The sequence below is a fragment of the Python bivittatus genome, unplaced genomic scaffold, assembly GCF_059951505.1.
Source record: "Python bivittatus isolate LINGU-HERP-01145 unplaced genomic scaffold, Pbiv_v1 ctg000590_np1212, whole genome shotgun sequence".
In the NCBI taxonomy this organism is placed as follows: Eukaryota; Metazoa; Chordata; class Lepidosauria; order Squamata; family Pythonidae; genus Python; species Python bivittatus.
The window spans coordinates 2,793,588-2,806,500 of NW_028277086.1; the positions used below are offsets into that span (position 1 = coordinate 2,793,588).

Here is a 12,913-nt window from a genome sequence, read left to right on the forward strand (position 1 = left end):
TCTTTTGGCACCAGGAAAGGGACAATCCCCAAGTCATCTTCAAAGCGCAGGGAATGAAAGGAAAACACAGAGAAAAGAAAATGAACCATGCACCACCTTAGGCCAGCTCAAGCAGGAAAGTCCCTCTGAGATCCCTCTGAGATGCTGTCAGGGGGGTAGCGAAGCCAGCGGCTCCCCACAGCGACGAGACCACAAAGGCTCCGCGGAAGGGGGGGAAGGCAGGAGGCCCCCGCCCGCCCAGGGAGGGGCATCCCCGAGGGCTGCCACTAGTTGACTTGGCCTAAGGGTGGGAGGGAGGAAGAGAAGCCTTGGGCAGGCGGAATCCCCGGGACGCCCGCTCAGCAGCCCCGCCGCCCGCTGGCCAGGGGAGGCGCCCTAGATCTTCCTCGCGGGGGGGCCTACCCAGCGCAAAACAGGGAGGGGCGGGGGCTCGACTGGAGGGCGGAAGGGTCGGGGCCGGGGCCGGGCTCGGGCGGAGGCGCGCCGGAGTGTCGCGGACGCCCGGCTCAGCCCCTCCGCCCCGCTCGCGGGGCTGCCGGCGGTGGCGTCTACAACGCAGGGAGCAGCCGCAGCAGGAGCGCGCCAGGGCGGCGGGGCTGCGGCCGTCCCGCGGGGCTGGGCTGGGCGTCGCTCGCCGGTCGTCCCGCCCTCGCCGCGCGGTCCTTATATGCCGCGCGAAGCAGGCGCCGCCGCCTCCGATCCGCGCATCGCTTCCTCCCTGCGCCCGCGACCGTCCGCTGCTGGCCGCGATGAAGCCGCTCTTCGCCGCGCTGCTGGCCGGCCTGCTCTGCCTGCAGACGGGTAAGGCTCCCGGGCTCGTGGCTGCGCTGCGGTGGGCGCCTCGTGCTTCGGCCCCTCGCGGCGGGGACGATGGGCGAACTCCGCTGGGTCGTCGTCCCGAGGAGCGCGGGGAGCTGGAGGGAGGGGGTTCAAAGCCCCGGCGACCTGCGCCGCGAGCTTTGCCGAGCGGCCGCTTGGCCCGCAGAAAGCGGTCCGGTTCTCCGTCCGGCTGCTGGGATCTGGTCTCCGCCCGCAGCTGTACTTCGCATTGAAAAAGGAAGGCCTCGCCAAGGTCTTTCGCATCCCCTGCTTTAGACGGCACTGCCGCGGCTGGCTTAACCAGACTGCGGTTTCTTCAGTGGACCCAGTTCTCTGGGCGCGGAGGACACCCTGACCTCTAAACTGCATCGACCGGCTGGGTTGGAGCCCTCCTGAGCGCAGCTGGGGCTGGCTGGCTGGCTGGGTTCACAGCTAAGTAACCAATCGTAGTTTCGCCTAGCATGGCGCCTAAGAGGCACCTGTGGGGCTGGCTAGTGGGTCGATGGAATATGCAGTCTCAGAACATTGGATCAGTTAGGGAAACCCCGGTCGGGGTCCCTGGGCAGGTGTGTTGTGTGAACCTGCTTTGGGTGCAGCAAGGAAAGACCAGTCTCTCTAGACCAGTGATTCTCAACCTTGGCCACTTTAAGGTGTGTGGACTTCAACTCCCAGAATTCTCCAGCCAGCAGTCCACACACCTTCAAGCATGCTGGCTGGAGAATTCTGGGAGTTGAAGTCCACACACCTTAAAGTGGCCACGGTTGAGAATGCTCTAGAATGGAAGGGATCTTGGAGGTCACCTAGGGCAACCCTCTCCCCATCCATGTTTTGCAGACCAAAGTGTTGGCAAGATGCCAGTTTGAGAAGGGGGCCAGTCGGAGCAGGTGGGGCTGGAAGGGGAACGTGGACGCAGTTAGGAAGATCCAGGAATTAAGCTAACCCCTTGGATAAATGTATTGTTGAAGGCTTTCACGGCCGGCATACGATGGCTGGTGTGGGTCTTCCGGGCTGTGTGGCCGAGTTCTGGAAGTTTTGTTTCCTAACGTTTCGCCAGCACCTGTGAGCAGCATCTTCAGAGTGCAGGAGCACAGACAGGAGCAGTTCTCTCTGTGCCCAGGATGAGGTGACCCTTTCGTGGGTATTTATAGATCCCTCCCCCCCTCAGATCTCTATAAATACCCACAAAAGGGTCACATCACCCTGGGCACAGAGAGAACTGCTCCTGTCTGTGCTCCTGCACTCTGAAGATGCCGGTCACAGGTGCTGGCGAAACGTTAGGAAACAAAACTTCCAGAACACGTCACACAGCCCGGAAGACCCACACCAGCCACCCTTGGATAAACTCTGAGTGGTTGCAAAAGTCCATCAGTTTGGGCTTCTCTGAAGGGAGCTGATGCAGCTTCTCTCTGGAGGGACAAAGGATGCTCGTTTCTCCTTTGGGCTGAGGTTATTAATTAACTAGGCTCTAATGAGCTATTATTAGTTATAATTATTCATAAGTTGGAGAGAGAAGAACCTCTTTGCTTTCCCACTGCGACGCCCCCTTCCCCGCCAAATATGCCTATATGTATTTATGTGCTGGTGCTTTGGGGTGTGTGAAGGGCCGGGTGTGGCCTGCCCCAAAGCTGCCCTCTTTTGGCTCCCTGTGTCATTTTGTTCTAATTGCAGCAGGCCCGGACTGAGGCCGGGGAGAAAGAGCATCTAAGCCAGGGTGGGGCGCAGACACCTGCCTTTTCTCTCCGCCCCTCCCTGTCTAATGCTTAAGGGGTGGGTTGGAGGAAAAGCGGGAGGGAGGGAGGGAGGGAGGGAGGGAGGGAGGGAAGAGAAGCAGGAAAGCATCCTGTGGCACCTTGATGGCTGAACAAGGCTTGTGCCAGCTTTCGCACATCACAGCCCACATCATCAACTCATCCACAAGGACTTCTTCTGCCCGCCTACCCCAACCTGCCACCAAATTCTTAACACCACCAGCCACCTTCTCCAGCCTGGGCACTGCCCTTCAGATGTGTCGGTGTCAGTTCCCAGCATTTTCAGCCCTGGCAGGGCAGGTGGGAATTCTGGGAATTAAATCCTTGCATCTGGAGGGCACCCAGCTTGAGAACGACTCGCCTAATGCGTGAGAAATTGGCCAGAGCTGGCCAATTTCTCGTGCGTTAGGGGCGTCTTTCCCAAGATGGGGCCCTCGGTTGTCTTTGCTGCAGGAGCCTAACTCAGCTGTCACCTGGGCAAGTGAAAAAAAAGAAAAGAGAGAGAGAAGCACAGCCCATTTCCCCTTGCGAGCTGCCCACATGGGAGGGTACAGCTGGCAGAGGGTTTCTAGACATCGTTTTGGATGCTTGACCCATGTAATGGCAGTGGGTTAGTCAGGAATTGGGTTGTGTGTGCGCGTGCAGGATCTGGGATGGGGTGGTACAAAGTTCCTGAATTCTGGGAGAGAGTTTGTTGTGCAGGAGTTGCTGGATTTGCGGAGAAGAGGGGTGGTCCCGTGTCGGTTCTCACTGGGTGGTTTGAGGAAGGGTGTGGGCAAGGGTGCAGAGATGTTCTTTAAAAAAAAAAACCGCTCCTCTCCGTTCTTAGAGAGTGTGCGAAGCATGACGGTGCCACGGCTGTTGCTAACAGCACACTCACTTGGGGAGGAGGCGTTCCCCTCCCCTGAAAGGGCTGAAGGAATAGCAAGGAGAGCACAGGAAATGCAGCGCAGGGCATAACGATGCTGCCCGGAAGAGGGGCGGGCTTCTCCCACTCCCACGGGGCTCAGAAGAAAGAATTCCCAGTAGCTCCTTCCAGAGTTTCAGAGGGATAAAAAAGCTTCGTGGGGATAAATATTCCCTCCACTCCAGTTGCCTCTTTGGATAAACGATTGGCCGGAATGGTTGCCAGATTTTTTGCTCTGCATCTGCCCTTGTGTGTAGCAATATTTCTCTGTGAGCTGGGAAAAGCTTCCCTCGCTGGTTCTCTTCAGCCCGGCGGCTGCTCGGCGCCCAGGACCTGGCCAAGGCCAGCTTTCTGGTCAGTTGGCAAACCTGGCGTCCCTTTTGGAATGCCTTGTCCGTTGTCCTGCCCCCTTTTCTGACAAACACTGCCCCCTGACTGGAGAGGACCTGTCCTCTGCTGGAAAGGCCCTCTGTGCGTTCCCAGAGGCACTTCTTCACCTCTCAGTGTTTCAGATGGGGCTGAGGCTCCTTGAGAAAGTGCAGGTCAGAGAGAAAAGTGCCCTTTGAGTCAAGCTGGATTCCAGGCAACTACGCGGACGCAGACACGTGGTTATCTTGGTAACGGCGCAGAAGTGCTGTTGAATTCTTCCAGGGGAGTGTTTCAACTTCCTAGCCTAGCCTGTGCTCTTCGTGGTCTCCCGTCCAAGAACTTACCAAGGTCTGCCCTGTCTAGCAAAGCGATTTGGGTTTCAGTGTATGTAAAATCTCCTAGGAGAGGGCGTGATGCAATGCAGTATCTGAATCTCTCTGATCTGAGAGCTGAAGGAAAGGGAGATGGGATGTAAATACATACCTGTTAATAAATTTACGTGGCCACCCATCTCATATGCATGACTCTGGGAAGCTGACAGTTAAAAACAGAATAAAAACATAATAAAGCAACCACCAAGTTTAAAGTTTAAAACAACAAATACATTCTAAAGATAGGGAAATTTGGGGTTCTCCAGACCCTGGCCGAGTCTCTTTCTCTGCTTCCAGGTCTGTGGTGGGGTGAAAGTGAGAAGGAACCCCCCACATTTGCTGCCTGCCTGGAGTTTTGTAAACCACCCAGAGTCGTTTCAACAAGATGGGTGGTGACAGATTTGATATATAAATAAATTAAAACATGTAAACATAGCGTAATAGTAATTGTCACCATCACCACAAATGGGATGGCACTTAAGTAGAGATGTTGGAAAGAAGCTGCAAGACAAGATGGGACAATTATGGGAGGTTGTTAATAGTAGCAAACAGCAGGGTGGGAGGGGTGAAGTCACTGTAATCCCCACCACACCCACAAACACACACCCACACTCACACACAAACACTCACACGCCCCCTGCAAGCGCCTTTCTCTCCAAAGGAGCACAGCTACCCTTTGGGGGGGGGGCTGCTTGGGAGGAGGAGTTTCTGGGAACCTGAACTGCAGGATGAGAACGGATTACGCTTCCTCCTCTTCCTCCCCCTGGCCCTTCCGAGGCCCTTAGATCCTCCAAGGTTGTTTCACCTTTGCAAAAGAATGCAAAAAAATAAATAAATAAAGATTGCCGGTGGGTTTGGTCAGCAAACATGTTTGTCCTCTGCTTGAGTTCCATCTCCCTGCTCTGCAGAGGGACCACGTTCTGGCCTGCTTTTGGTTTCAGGCAATAGAGGTGTGCAGTTTTTTCCAGCCCCTCTGAGCAGCCTCCATCCTTGGGACTCGCCCAAGGGCATGACTGAAGAGATGGCCCCGGGGCTGTCACTGGGAAAGATGAAAGATGAGGCTGGCTTTCCAATCCCTTGGCCCTCCTTTCCTTCCTTCCTTCCTTCCTTCCTTCCTTCCTTCCTTCCTTCCTTCCTTCCTTCCTTCCTTCCTTCCTTCCTTCCTTCCTTCCTTCCTTCCTTCCTTCCTCCCCTCCCCTCCCCTCCCCTCCCCTCCCTTCCCTTCCCTTCCCTTCCCTTCCGTTTTGCCGTTGGCTGCTTCACCTTCTGCCCTCCTCCTCCTCCATTCCCACTGTTTGCCCAGTTCTGTTTTCATGCACGCCTCCTCCAGTCCCTTGACTTCCAACCGAGGCGTTCTGCAAATCCAGCTTGCAAATGTCTCCATTTGCAGCTGGAGCTTCTCCAGTGAGAGCACCTTTCTCAAAGGACGGAGACCGACCCAGGGGGCTTCAAAAGGAGGCTGCTACTTACTTTAGGGCTGCGTAGAGAAAACTGGAAAAGAATATCTTGCTCAACATCTTTGCTAAGAGACCATTTCGAAAAGAAGCGAACCGGTTGCGTATAGCAGAACACGTCCATGAATACCAGCGGGCAGCCAGAAGACATGATGAAAACACTTTGATTTTGCAACACCTGGACAAATTTAACCACAGATTCCACTGGGAAGCTGTAACCATTTTAGATCAAGCCATTTTCAAGAATGCCAGAGAATTTCTAGAAGCCTGCCATTCTGCTAGGTCAGAGTAGAGATAAACAGGGTCTACAAACTACAGCATACCTCATTTTATTGCACTTCACTTTATTGCACTTCAACAGATACTGCTTCTTCTTTTTTTACAAATTGAAGGTTTGTGGCAACCCTGCATTGAGCAAGTCTATCAAATGATGATTAGCATTTGTAGCAATCATGTTTTTTAATTAGGGCATGTACATTGTCTTTTTAGACATAATACTATTGCACACTTAACAGACTACAGTAATAGTGTAAACCTAACTTTTATATGCCCTGGAAAACCAAAAAAATTGTGTGAAACAGGCATACAGCACAGTAACCCCAATCAAAACAGGTAGGACGAGCTGGCATGCATAAAAGGTTAAGAAACCCCACTCCCTTGGGTCAAAGCCTTGATGATGTAACCTAGATTGATAGTGAAATATTTGCAAGAAGAAAAACTAGCTGAGCAAATACCATTTCTCTAAAGCTCCAACGATTTGCTTTTGTCTTTGAAAGAAGAACAAAGTTCAGAGAAATTCTTGTGGGGTGAGCGTGGCAGTCTTGTGACCAGGGGGACAAGGAGTAGCTGGGAATGGCTGGTCTGATGTCAGATCCTCTTTCCAAAGGTCTGTTGACTCTCCTGGTCCAGGCCCTGCTGTGAAGTTCCAAAGGAATTGCATAGAAATCCAGGATTTCTCTGGAGAAATTCCAAATAGATGCTTCATCCTCTGCCCACAGAGTTGCTGAAGAATTTCCAAGGACCGTTTCTACCCAACTCTCATCTCAGCCAAGCAAGAGCAGGAGTGAAAATTCCTGATTTACAGTTGACGAGCCGTTCTTTCCAGGTTAAGGGGAGCCTCTGACTATATACTAAACCCGTTACAGATTAAAAAATCAGAAGGAATCTTGGAGGCATGGAAGCGTCTGCCTTTTACAAAAATGTGTGAGCTGGAAAAGATGCTACCGATCTCCTGATTTGCTACAAAGGCTCTCCTCCTATTAAGTCCTCTTAGAGAGAGGATTCAGGGTTGGTCATGGAAAAGCACCAGCCATGTAAGATCTTAGCTTGCAGACTGAGCACAGACCATGTTGGCTTGCCAGATTAGCACGTTGGCTGGGTTTCTGTGTATCGTGACAGATTTCTCAAGAGGCATCAAACAGTTGAGATAAAGTGATGGAAGAGGGATGGAAATGCAGATCAGCCTCCAAACTAGGGCGCTGAAGAGACTTACTAAAAATAAGCAGAAGGCTGGCATTATTTTCTGGGGAAAGAGAAGATTAGATGATAAAATCTTTAGTAATTAATTCAGACTGGTCCTGAGGTCCACAGAAGGGCTGTTGCACAGCTTTTGAGAGAGATTTATTTATGTTGTAAATTTGCTTAAGCATTCAGCAGAAGCAAGAATTCTGCGTTATCCATACATTTATATGCTACTTATGAGACTTGACGTCATGAATGAATGTGAATGTTGTTTAAATGGATCAAAGCTATGACTCATTGGACAAATTAAATAGTGTAAACACCAATTAAATAGTGTCATCATATGGGCCTTCTCTGTCCCCACACCTGCTCTATGGAAGAACATCTGAAATTCTGCTGGCCTTCAAAAAGGCTTTGAGGACCTGGTTCTTCTGCAGGTGCTGTGTTAGGATGTAACATCAGCCTGTTTTAATGAAACACATGCACAAATTTGGGGGCTGTTGCTCTCTTAGTCAGGCCCTTTAACAAATCAGGCAGCTGGATCCCCAACAACCTTGTTGAGCTTCAGCTCTGGGTAATAGTTTGGGAGCTCATGTATCGTACAGACGTGGCCCGTTGGAGGTACTTCATGATTCATTACGTTCTGTGAATGCAGAAAATGGGACAATCAAGCCACTAGGTTGAGTGTGTTGTTTGAACGTGGTCTTTGTATAAACAGGGACTTTGTGTAAATGACCATCAAGCTTCATTTCACTTCACTTCATGATTCTGATTGGGGTTGGACTATGCTCCAAGTAGGGGACACATTATCAATAATTTCTTTGTGGCAATGTCAGGATTTTGCCCTGGATTAAATGAACAGTTGAGGTCTCTAAGTGCAGAGTTCCTCAACCTCAGCAACTTTATGATGGGTGGACTCCAACTCCCAGCATTCCCCAGCCAGCCATGCTGGCTGCGAATGCTGGGAGTTGAAGTCCACCCATCTTGAAATTGCAGAGGTTGAGAACCACTGCTTTAGTGGACCCGTGCTGAATAGCAGGTGGACTAAATGACCTCTAAGCCCTTCCACATCTGTAAGTCTGTGATTCTTGTCTGGTTCACAGAACTTGCTCAGGCGTTAGTTCAGCTGTAGCTCAGCAAGCTGTGTGAACCTTCAGCCATGGAAGCTGGCTGGATGTCAGCTTGTCAGCCCAACTTCCTCAAAGGATTGTTGCTGCGGGAGCGAAATCAAGGGAAATCCTCATTTAAGTTACTCTGAACATCTGGAAGGAAGGTAGAATAGAAACCACCTCCTTGGATTGTGATCACATTTTTTGTTTGCGATGCCAATAAGGTCCTCATGAGGACCCATCTCCATTTCACTACCTGGCTCTAATGAACGTGTCTCTGTGTTTGTGCCTGTGTGCACTTTTGCAGTGTCCTCGCTGACGTGCTTCGTATGTGACAAAGCAAAAAGCAACTGGGGTTGCTTGAATACGAAGGCTTGTGATGAACATGAGAAGTACTGCATTACAAAATACTTTGGTGGACGTGTTGGTAAGTGGTTGAAGCATTCTGGCACCCTTTCCTGCTAGAAGTACAAGAAAATGTTGGTTTTCTTTACTGGCATTTCATCCAAGGGCTGCATTGCAACCCTCACTCCGGAAGAGGTGGGCTCTCCCCTTTCAGAACAGCTTCTTAGATGATTCTTGGTCAAACAGAGCACATATTTTTGCCTTAAACCAGTGTTTCTCAAACGTGGCAACTTTGAAGACATGTGGACTTCAACTCCCAGAATTCCTAACCAGCATGCTGGCTGGGGAGTTCTGGGAGTTGAAGTCCACATGTCTTCAAAGTTGCCAGTTTGAGAAACCCTGCCTTAAATATGCAGCCCCCAGGTTGGGCCATCAATTTTTGATGATACAACTTTTTCGCCTGCATTTCTGGCTTTCAAGGAGCTCAGTACTGATAGGTTATGCTTCTTAATACATGTATTTTGAAGCTTTTAATGCTCCCTTCCCTGCGAACAAACCAAAACCCCCAAACACTTTCTGTTTTCAAAAAATGTAATTTTCATTAAGACTTTTAATTACAGGAGTAAAAACTAATACAAACTAAACTTAGAGAAAGAGAAGAGATTGGAAACAAAGAATTAAAAATGCAGGAAAAGAAAAAGAAAGAAGAAAAAGAAAAGAAAGAATATAATAAAAAGAAATACTGTATATAAAGAAATGACTTCCAACCTTTATCACAACAAGTATAAACAATTCAATAACTCTTCACCCCATAGGGTTAACCAGATATCTCTTCCTCCCATATCCCATCCCTTATCTATAAGCAAAGCCATAAAACATCAACTTTTCAATCTGATGTCAGCAAAAAGTCAGCATTTTGTAACTCCTAGTATAACTGAAATGATGCATTTATTTTTTTCTTCTGCTTAAATTCTTTAGTCCCCTCTAGTGTCCAGTTTCTGAAATCATCACTTACCTTTTGTTATGACTTGCAATTGCTAGGGTAACCAAAATAAGTCTGTTTCCCACAAGAAGTTGTTTATGTTTTATAGTTAATTCCAAAGTCTTATAATAAAAGTCAATATTCCAAATTTATCTGGACCCTGAATCCATTTATAACTTTCTTAGATCAAAATCTTATTTAGCTTTTTGCTGTTTATTTCAAATTCTTTAAGTTGTTGAGGTTGTAATTCATTTTTCTTTTGTTCAGAGTTGAAGATAAACTCCCCCGATGAAGACTTTTCAAACTTGTCATTCTGAAGGTCTCTAATAGCTTTAAGATGGTTAATAGGCAATTTTTGAAAGTGGTTAGAAAGTGAGGTTTGCGAACTTAGTGTCCTTCAAAAATCACCGTGGTTGCAAGCAAGATGGCTGATCCCTTGGTCTCCCGGAGCTCAAACCTGTGGAAAACCGCTATCCTGCGGTCTCCTCACAGGGAGCAGCTGTCTGGAGCACATGTGGGTGATCTCCCATTCCGTCCTTATCCGACAAGGACCCAAGGAACTCACCGGTTCCTTGGACTTTGTCGTGGTCGTTGGCTCTGCTTTTGTAGAGCTGTCTTCAGTTCGCCATGTGTGCCCCGGAAGTCCCAAAAACGCCAAACTGTGATGGAATGGTTTGGCGAAGGCCGCACTCAGGGAGATAAGCATTTCCTTAGCCCCCAGAAAGAGCGTGGGAAGGTGAAGAGGATGAGACTGGCAGGAATTCGCAGTGCTTGCTTGCTGGCTTGGGGAGTTTAGATTCAGTCTGGTGAGATTTCTGTCTTGTGGGTGAAAGCTAATAAATGCAATAGAACTGTATCTGTACTGTCTCGTGGAGTTCTTTGGGCTGAACCTGACATCAATCTTGCCAGACTCAATCTAAACTTCCGAAGCCAGCAAGCAAACACTGTGAATTCCTTAGGGTGGTGCCAGTCTCATCCTCTTCACCTTCCCACGCTCTTTCTGGGGGCTAAGGAAATGCTTATCTCCCGGAGCGCGGCCTTTGCCAAACCATTCCATCACACAAACTCTTTCCAGCTGGTATGACCAATGCTGATTGCTAAAGGATAAAAAACAAAAACAAAAAACCGAGGTTGGGTTCTTCTGAAGACTTGGCAGCCTGAAGACCCAGACTGATTATTTAAATCAGCCACTCTTGAAAAAATGAAACCGGTGGAGAAAAAACAATCATGCTCTTTCTTTCCTGACCTCCAGGTGAGCGTCAAACGGAGTCGATCACCAAAGAATGTTCTCCGACGTGCCCTAAAGGAGAGATCGATCTGGGGCTGGTGGCTTTCTCGGTGAAGTGCTGTGAGAGCTCCTTGTGCAACACGAGTGGCGCCATCAGCGTGAAGAGCAGCTCCTTGCTGCTGGTAGTGGGCACCTTGGCCAGTTTCTTCTACATCTTTGGAGCCAAGCTGTGAAGAGAGACTACATGGCAGCTCCCCCAGGGAGGACCGAAACCTACCCTGGAAAGCTGTATGTTAAAAAGAATTTCCTGCTTGCTTCCGAGCTCCGCCTATTTTAGCTAATCAACAGTGGTAGTCCAGTCTAGTTCTTGGGATACCTCGGTTGTGTCCGACCAACGTGGACCTTTATCTGGGTCAAGGGCCTAATTCTCCTTTCCTCCCTAATCATGACTTTGCAGCTTTTTGTAATTTCTTTGCAATTACTCTTTGCAAATGCCATCCCACATCTGTGCCAAGAGGTGTGGGAAGTGGACAGCAGGACATATTATTATTGAGTTGAAAAATGCCCCTCTGGGTGGTTGTTTGCTTCTCATGGGAGAAGAACATCAAGCCCCCCTTCTCGCTTGAAGCAGCTTTGCTTGCAAGGAAATCAACTTGGGGATAATGTTCTCAGCATGCTTACTTGGACTTCCTCCTTGATAAGCTGATAAACTGGCTGTTTCAGACACCAAGGGAATATATTTCACGTGATGTCCATTGTGGAGAAGTGAATGCCTGGATTCATGCAGTCCACGGTTTGTTAAATAAACTACAATTGGCTGGACTCACACAATGTGCTGAGCCAGGAAACGTGATGTACAGATGATAAGGATTGGGTTTACACATGACATTCAGCCATATTGTAGTTGGGTTTAGTCTTATGGTGGGTGGGTTCATGGTTCAGTAAGGGATTGCTTTACTAGAGAAACTGAAAGGACCTTTCTCAGGGATACCTGAATGGGATGAGCCGAACAGCAACTTTTTCCTGAATCTGATCCTACAAGGACCAGTTGAGAACGCCAGTATTGGCTTCGCAATTTTGGTGAATGTTTCCACAAATGGTGCTGCCCCCTGGAGGCAGACTGTATATAAGAGTAATGCTCCCAAAATGGAAAGTATTAAATACAGACTTCACTCTGTAGAACTTTCCTAATTCCACTAAGAATTTCTTGGATTTGCACCATGTTGTGACATTTTGCTCCACTCCAAAGATTCAAATCTTAAAAGATTTACTCAGAAGTAAGTCAGATACTTAAGATGTGTGGACTTCAACTCCCAGAATTCCCCAGTGTACATTGATTTCAGCACCAGTGACAAGATAAACTGGGGATAGAAAGAATTGGTATGCGTGTTTATAACCTTGTTTCTGTCTAATTTTCCTGGGGCTGGAGTATCTTAAATTCAGGTCTTTCTTCCTTTCAGCTGAAAGCAGTAGATGCAAAACCCAAGTGTTTGTACAGAATTTAATTTAGTTTAATTTAATTATTTAGTACCAATGTCTACCACTGGAAATAGTGATAATTGTTCAACGAATTTCTGTCATTCCAGAATAAATTCTTCAACTTCTGAGCTGGATGGTGTTCAGAACATTGATAGTCACCTAGTATGAAAAATGAGAACATCAGTGATTCTAGAGTTCTTAAAAACAAATTAATTTTTTAACTCATTGCCAGATTGTAAAGTTAGCTATTATACAGTGGGGCAAAAAAGTATTTAGTCAGCCACCAATTGTGCAAGTTCTCCCACTTAAAAAGGTGAGAGAGGCCTGTAATTTTCATCATAGGTATACCTCAACTATGGAGAGACAAAATGGGGGGAAAAATCCAGAAAATCACATTGTCTGATTTTTAAAGAATTTATTTGCAAATCATGGTGGAAAATAAGTATTTGATCAATATCAAAAGTCCATCTCAATACTTTGTTATATATCCTTTGTTGGCAATGACAGAGGTCAAATGTTTTCTGTAAGTCTTCACAAGGTTTTCACACACTGTTGCTGGTATTTTGGCCCATTCCTCCATGCAGATCTCCTCTAGAGCAGTGATGTTTTGGGGCTGTCGCTGGGCAACACGGACTTTCAAC

General features: G+C 48.3%; 1 protein-coding gene across 1 annotated transcript; it reads left to right on the forward strand.

The window, feature by feature from the left end:
* The first annotated feature begins 471 nt into the window (after positions 1-471).
* LOC148214731 (lymphocyte antigen 6E-like) lies at positions 472-12,593 on the forward strand. Its single transcript, XM_088148889.1, has 3 exons — positions 472-801; positions 8,546-8,665; positions 10,818-12,593. The coding sequence occupies exons 1-3, from the start codon at positions 750-752 to the stop codon at positions 11,024-11,026; spliced, it is 381 nt and encodes a 126-aa protein (XP_088005015.1). The 5' UTR covers positions 472-749; the 3' UTR covers positions 11,027-12,593.
* The last annotated feature ends 320 nt before the right edge of the window (positions 12,594-12,913 follow it).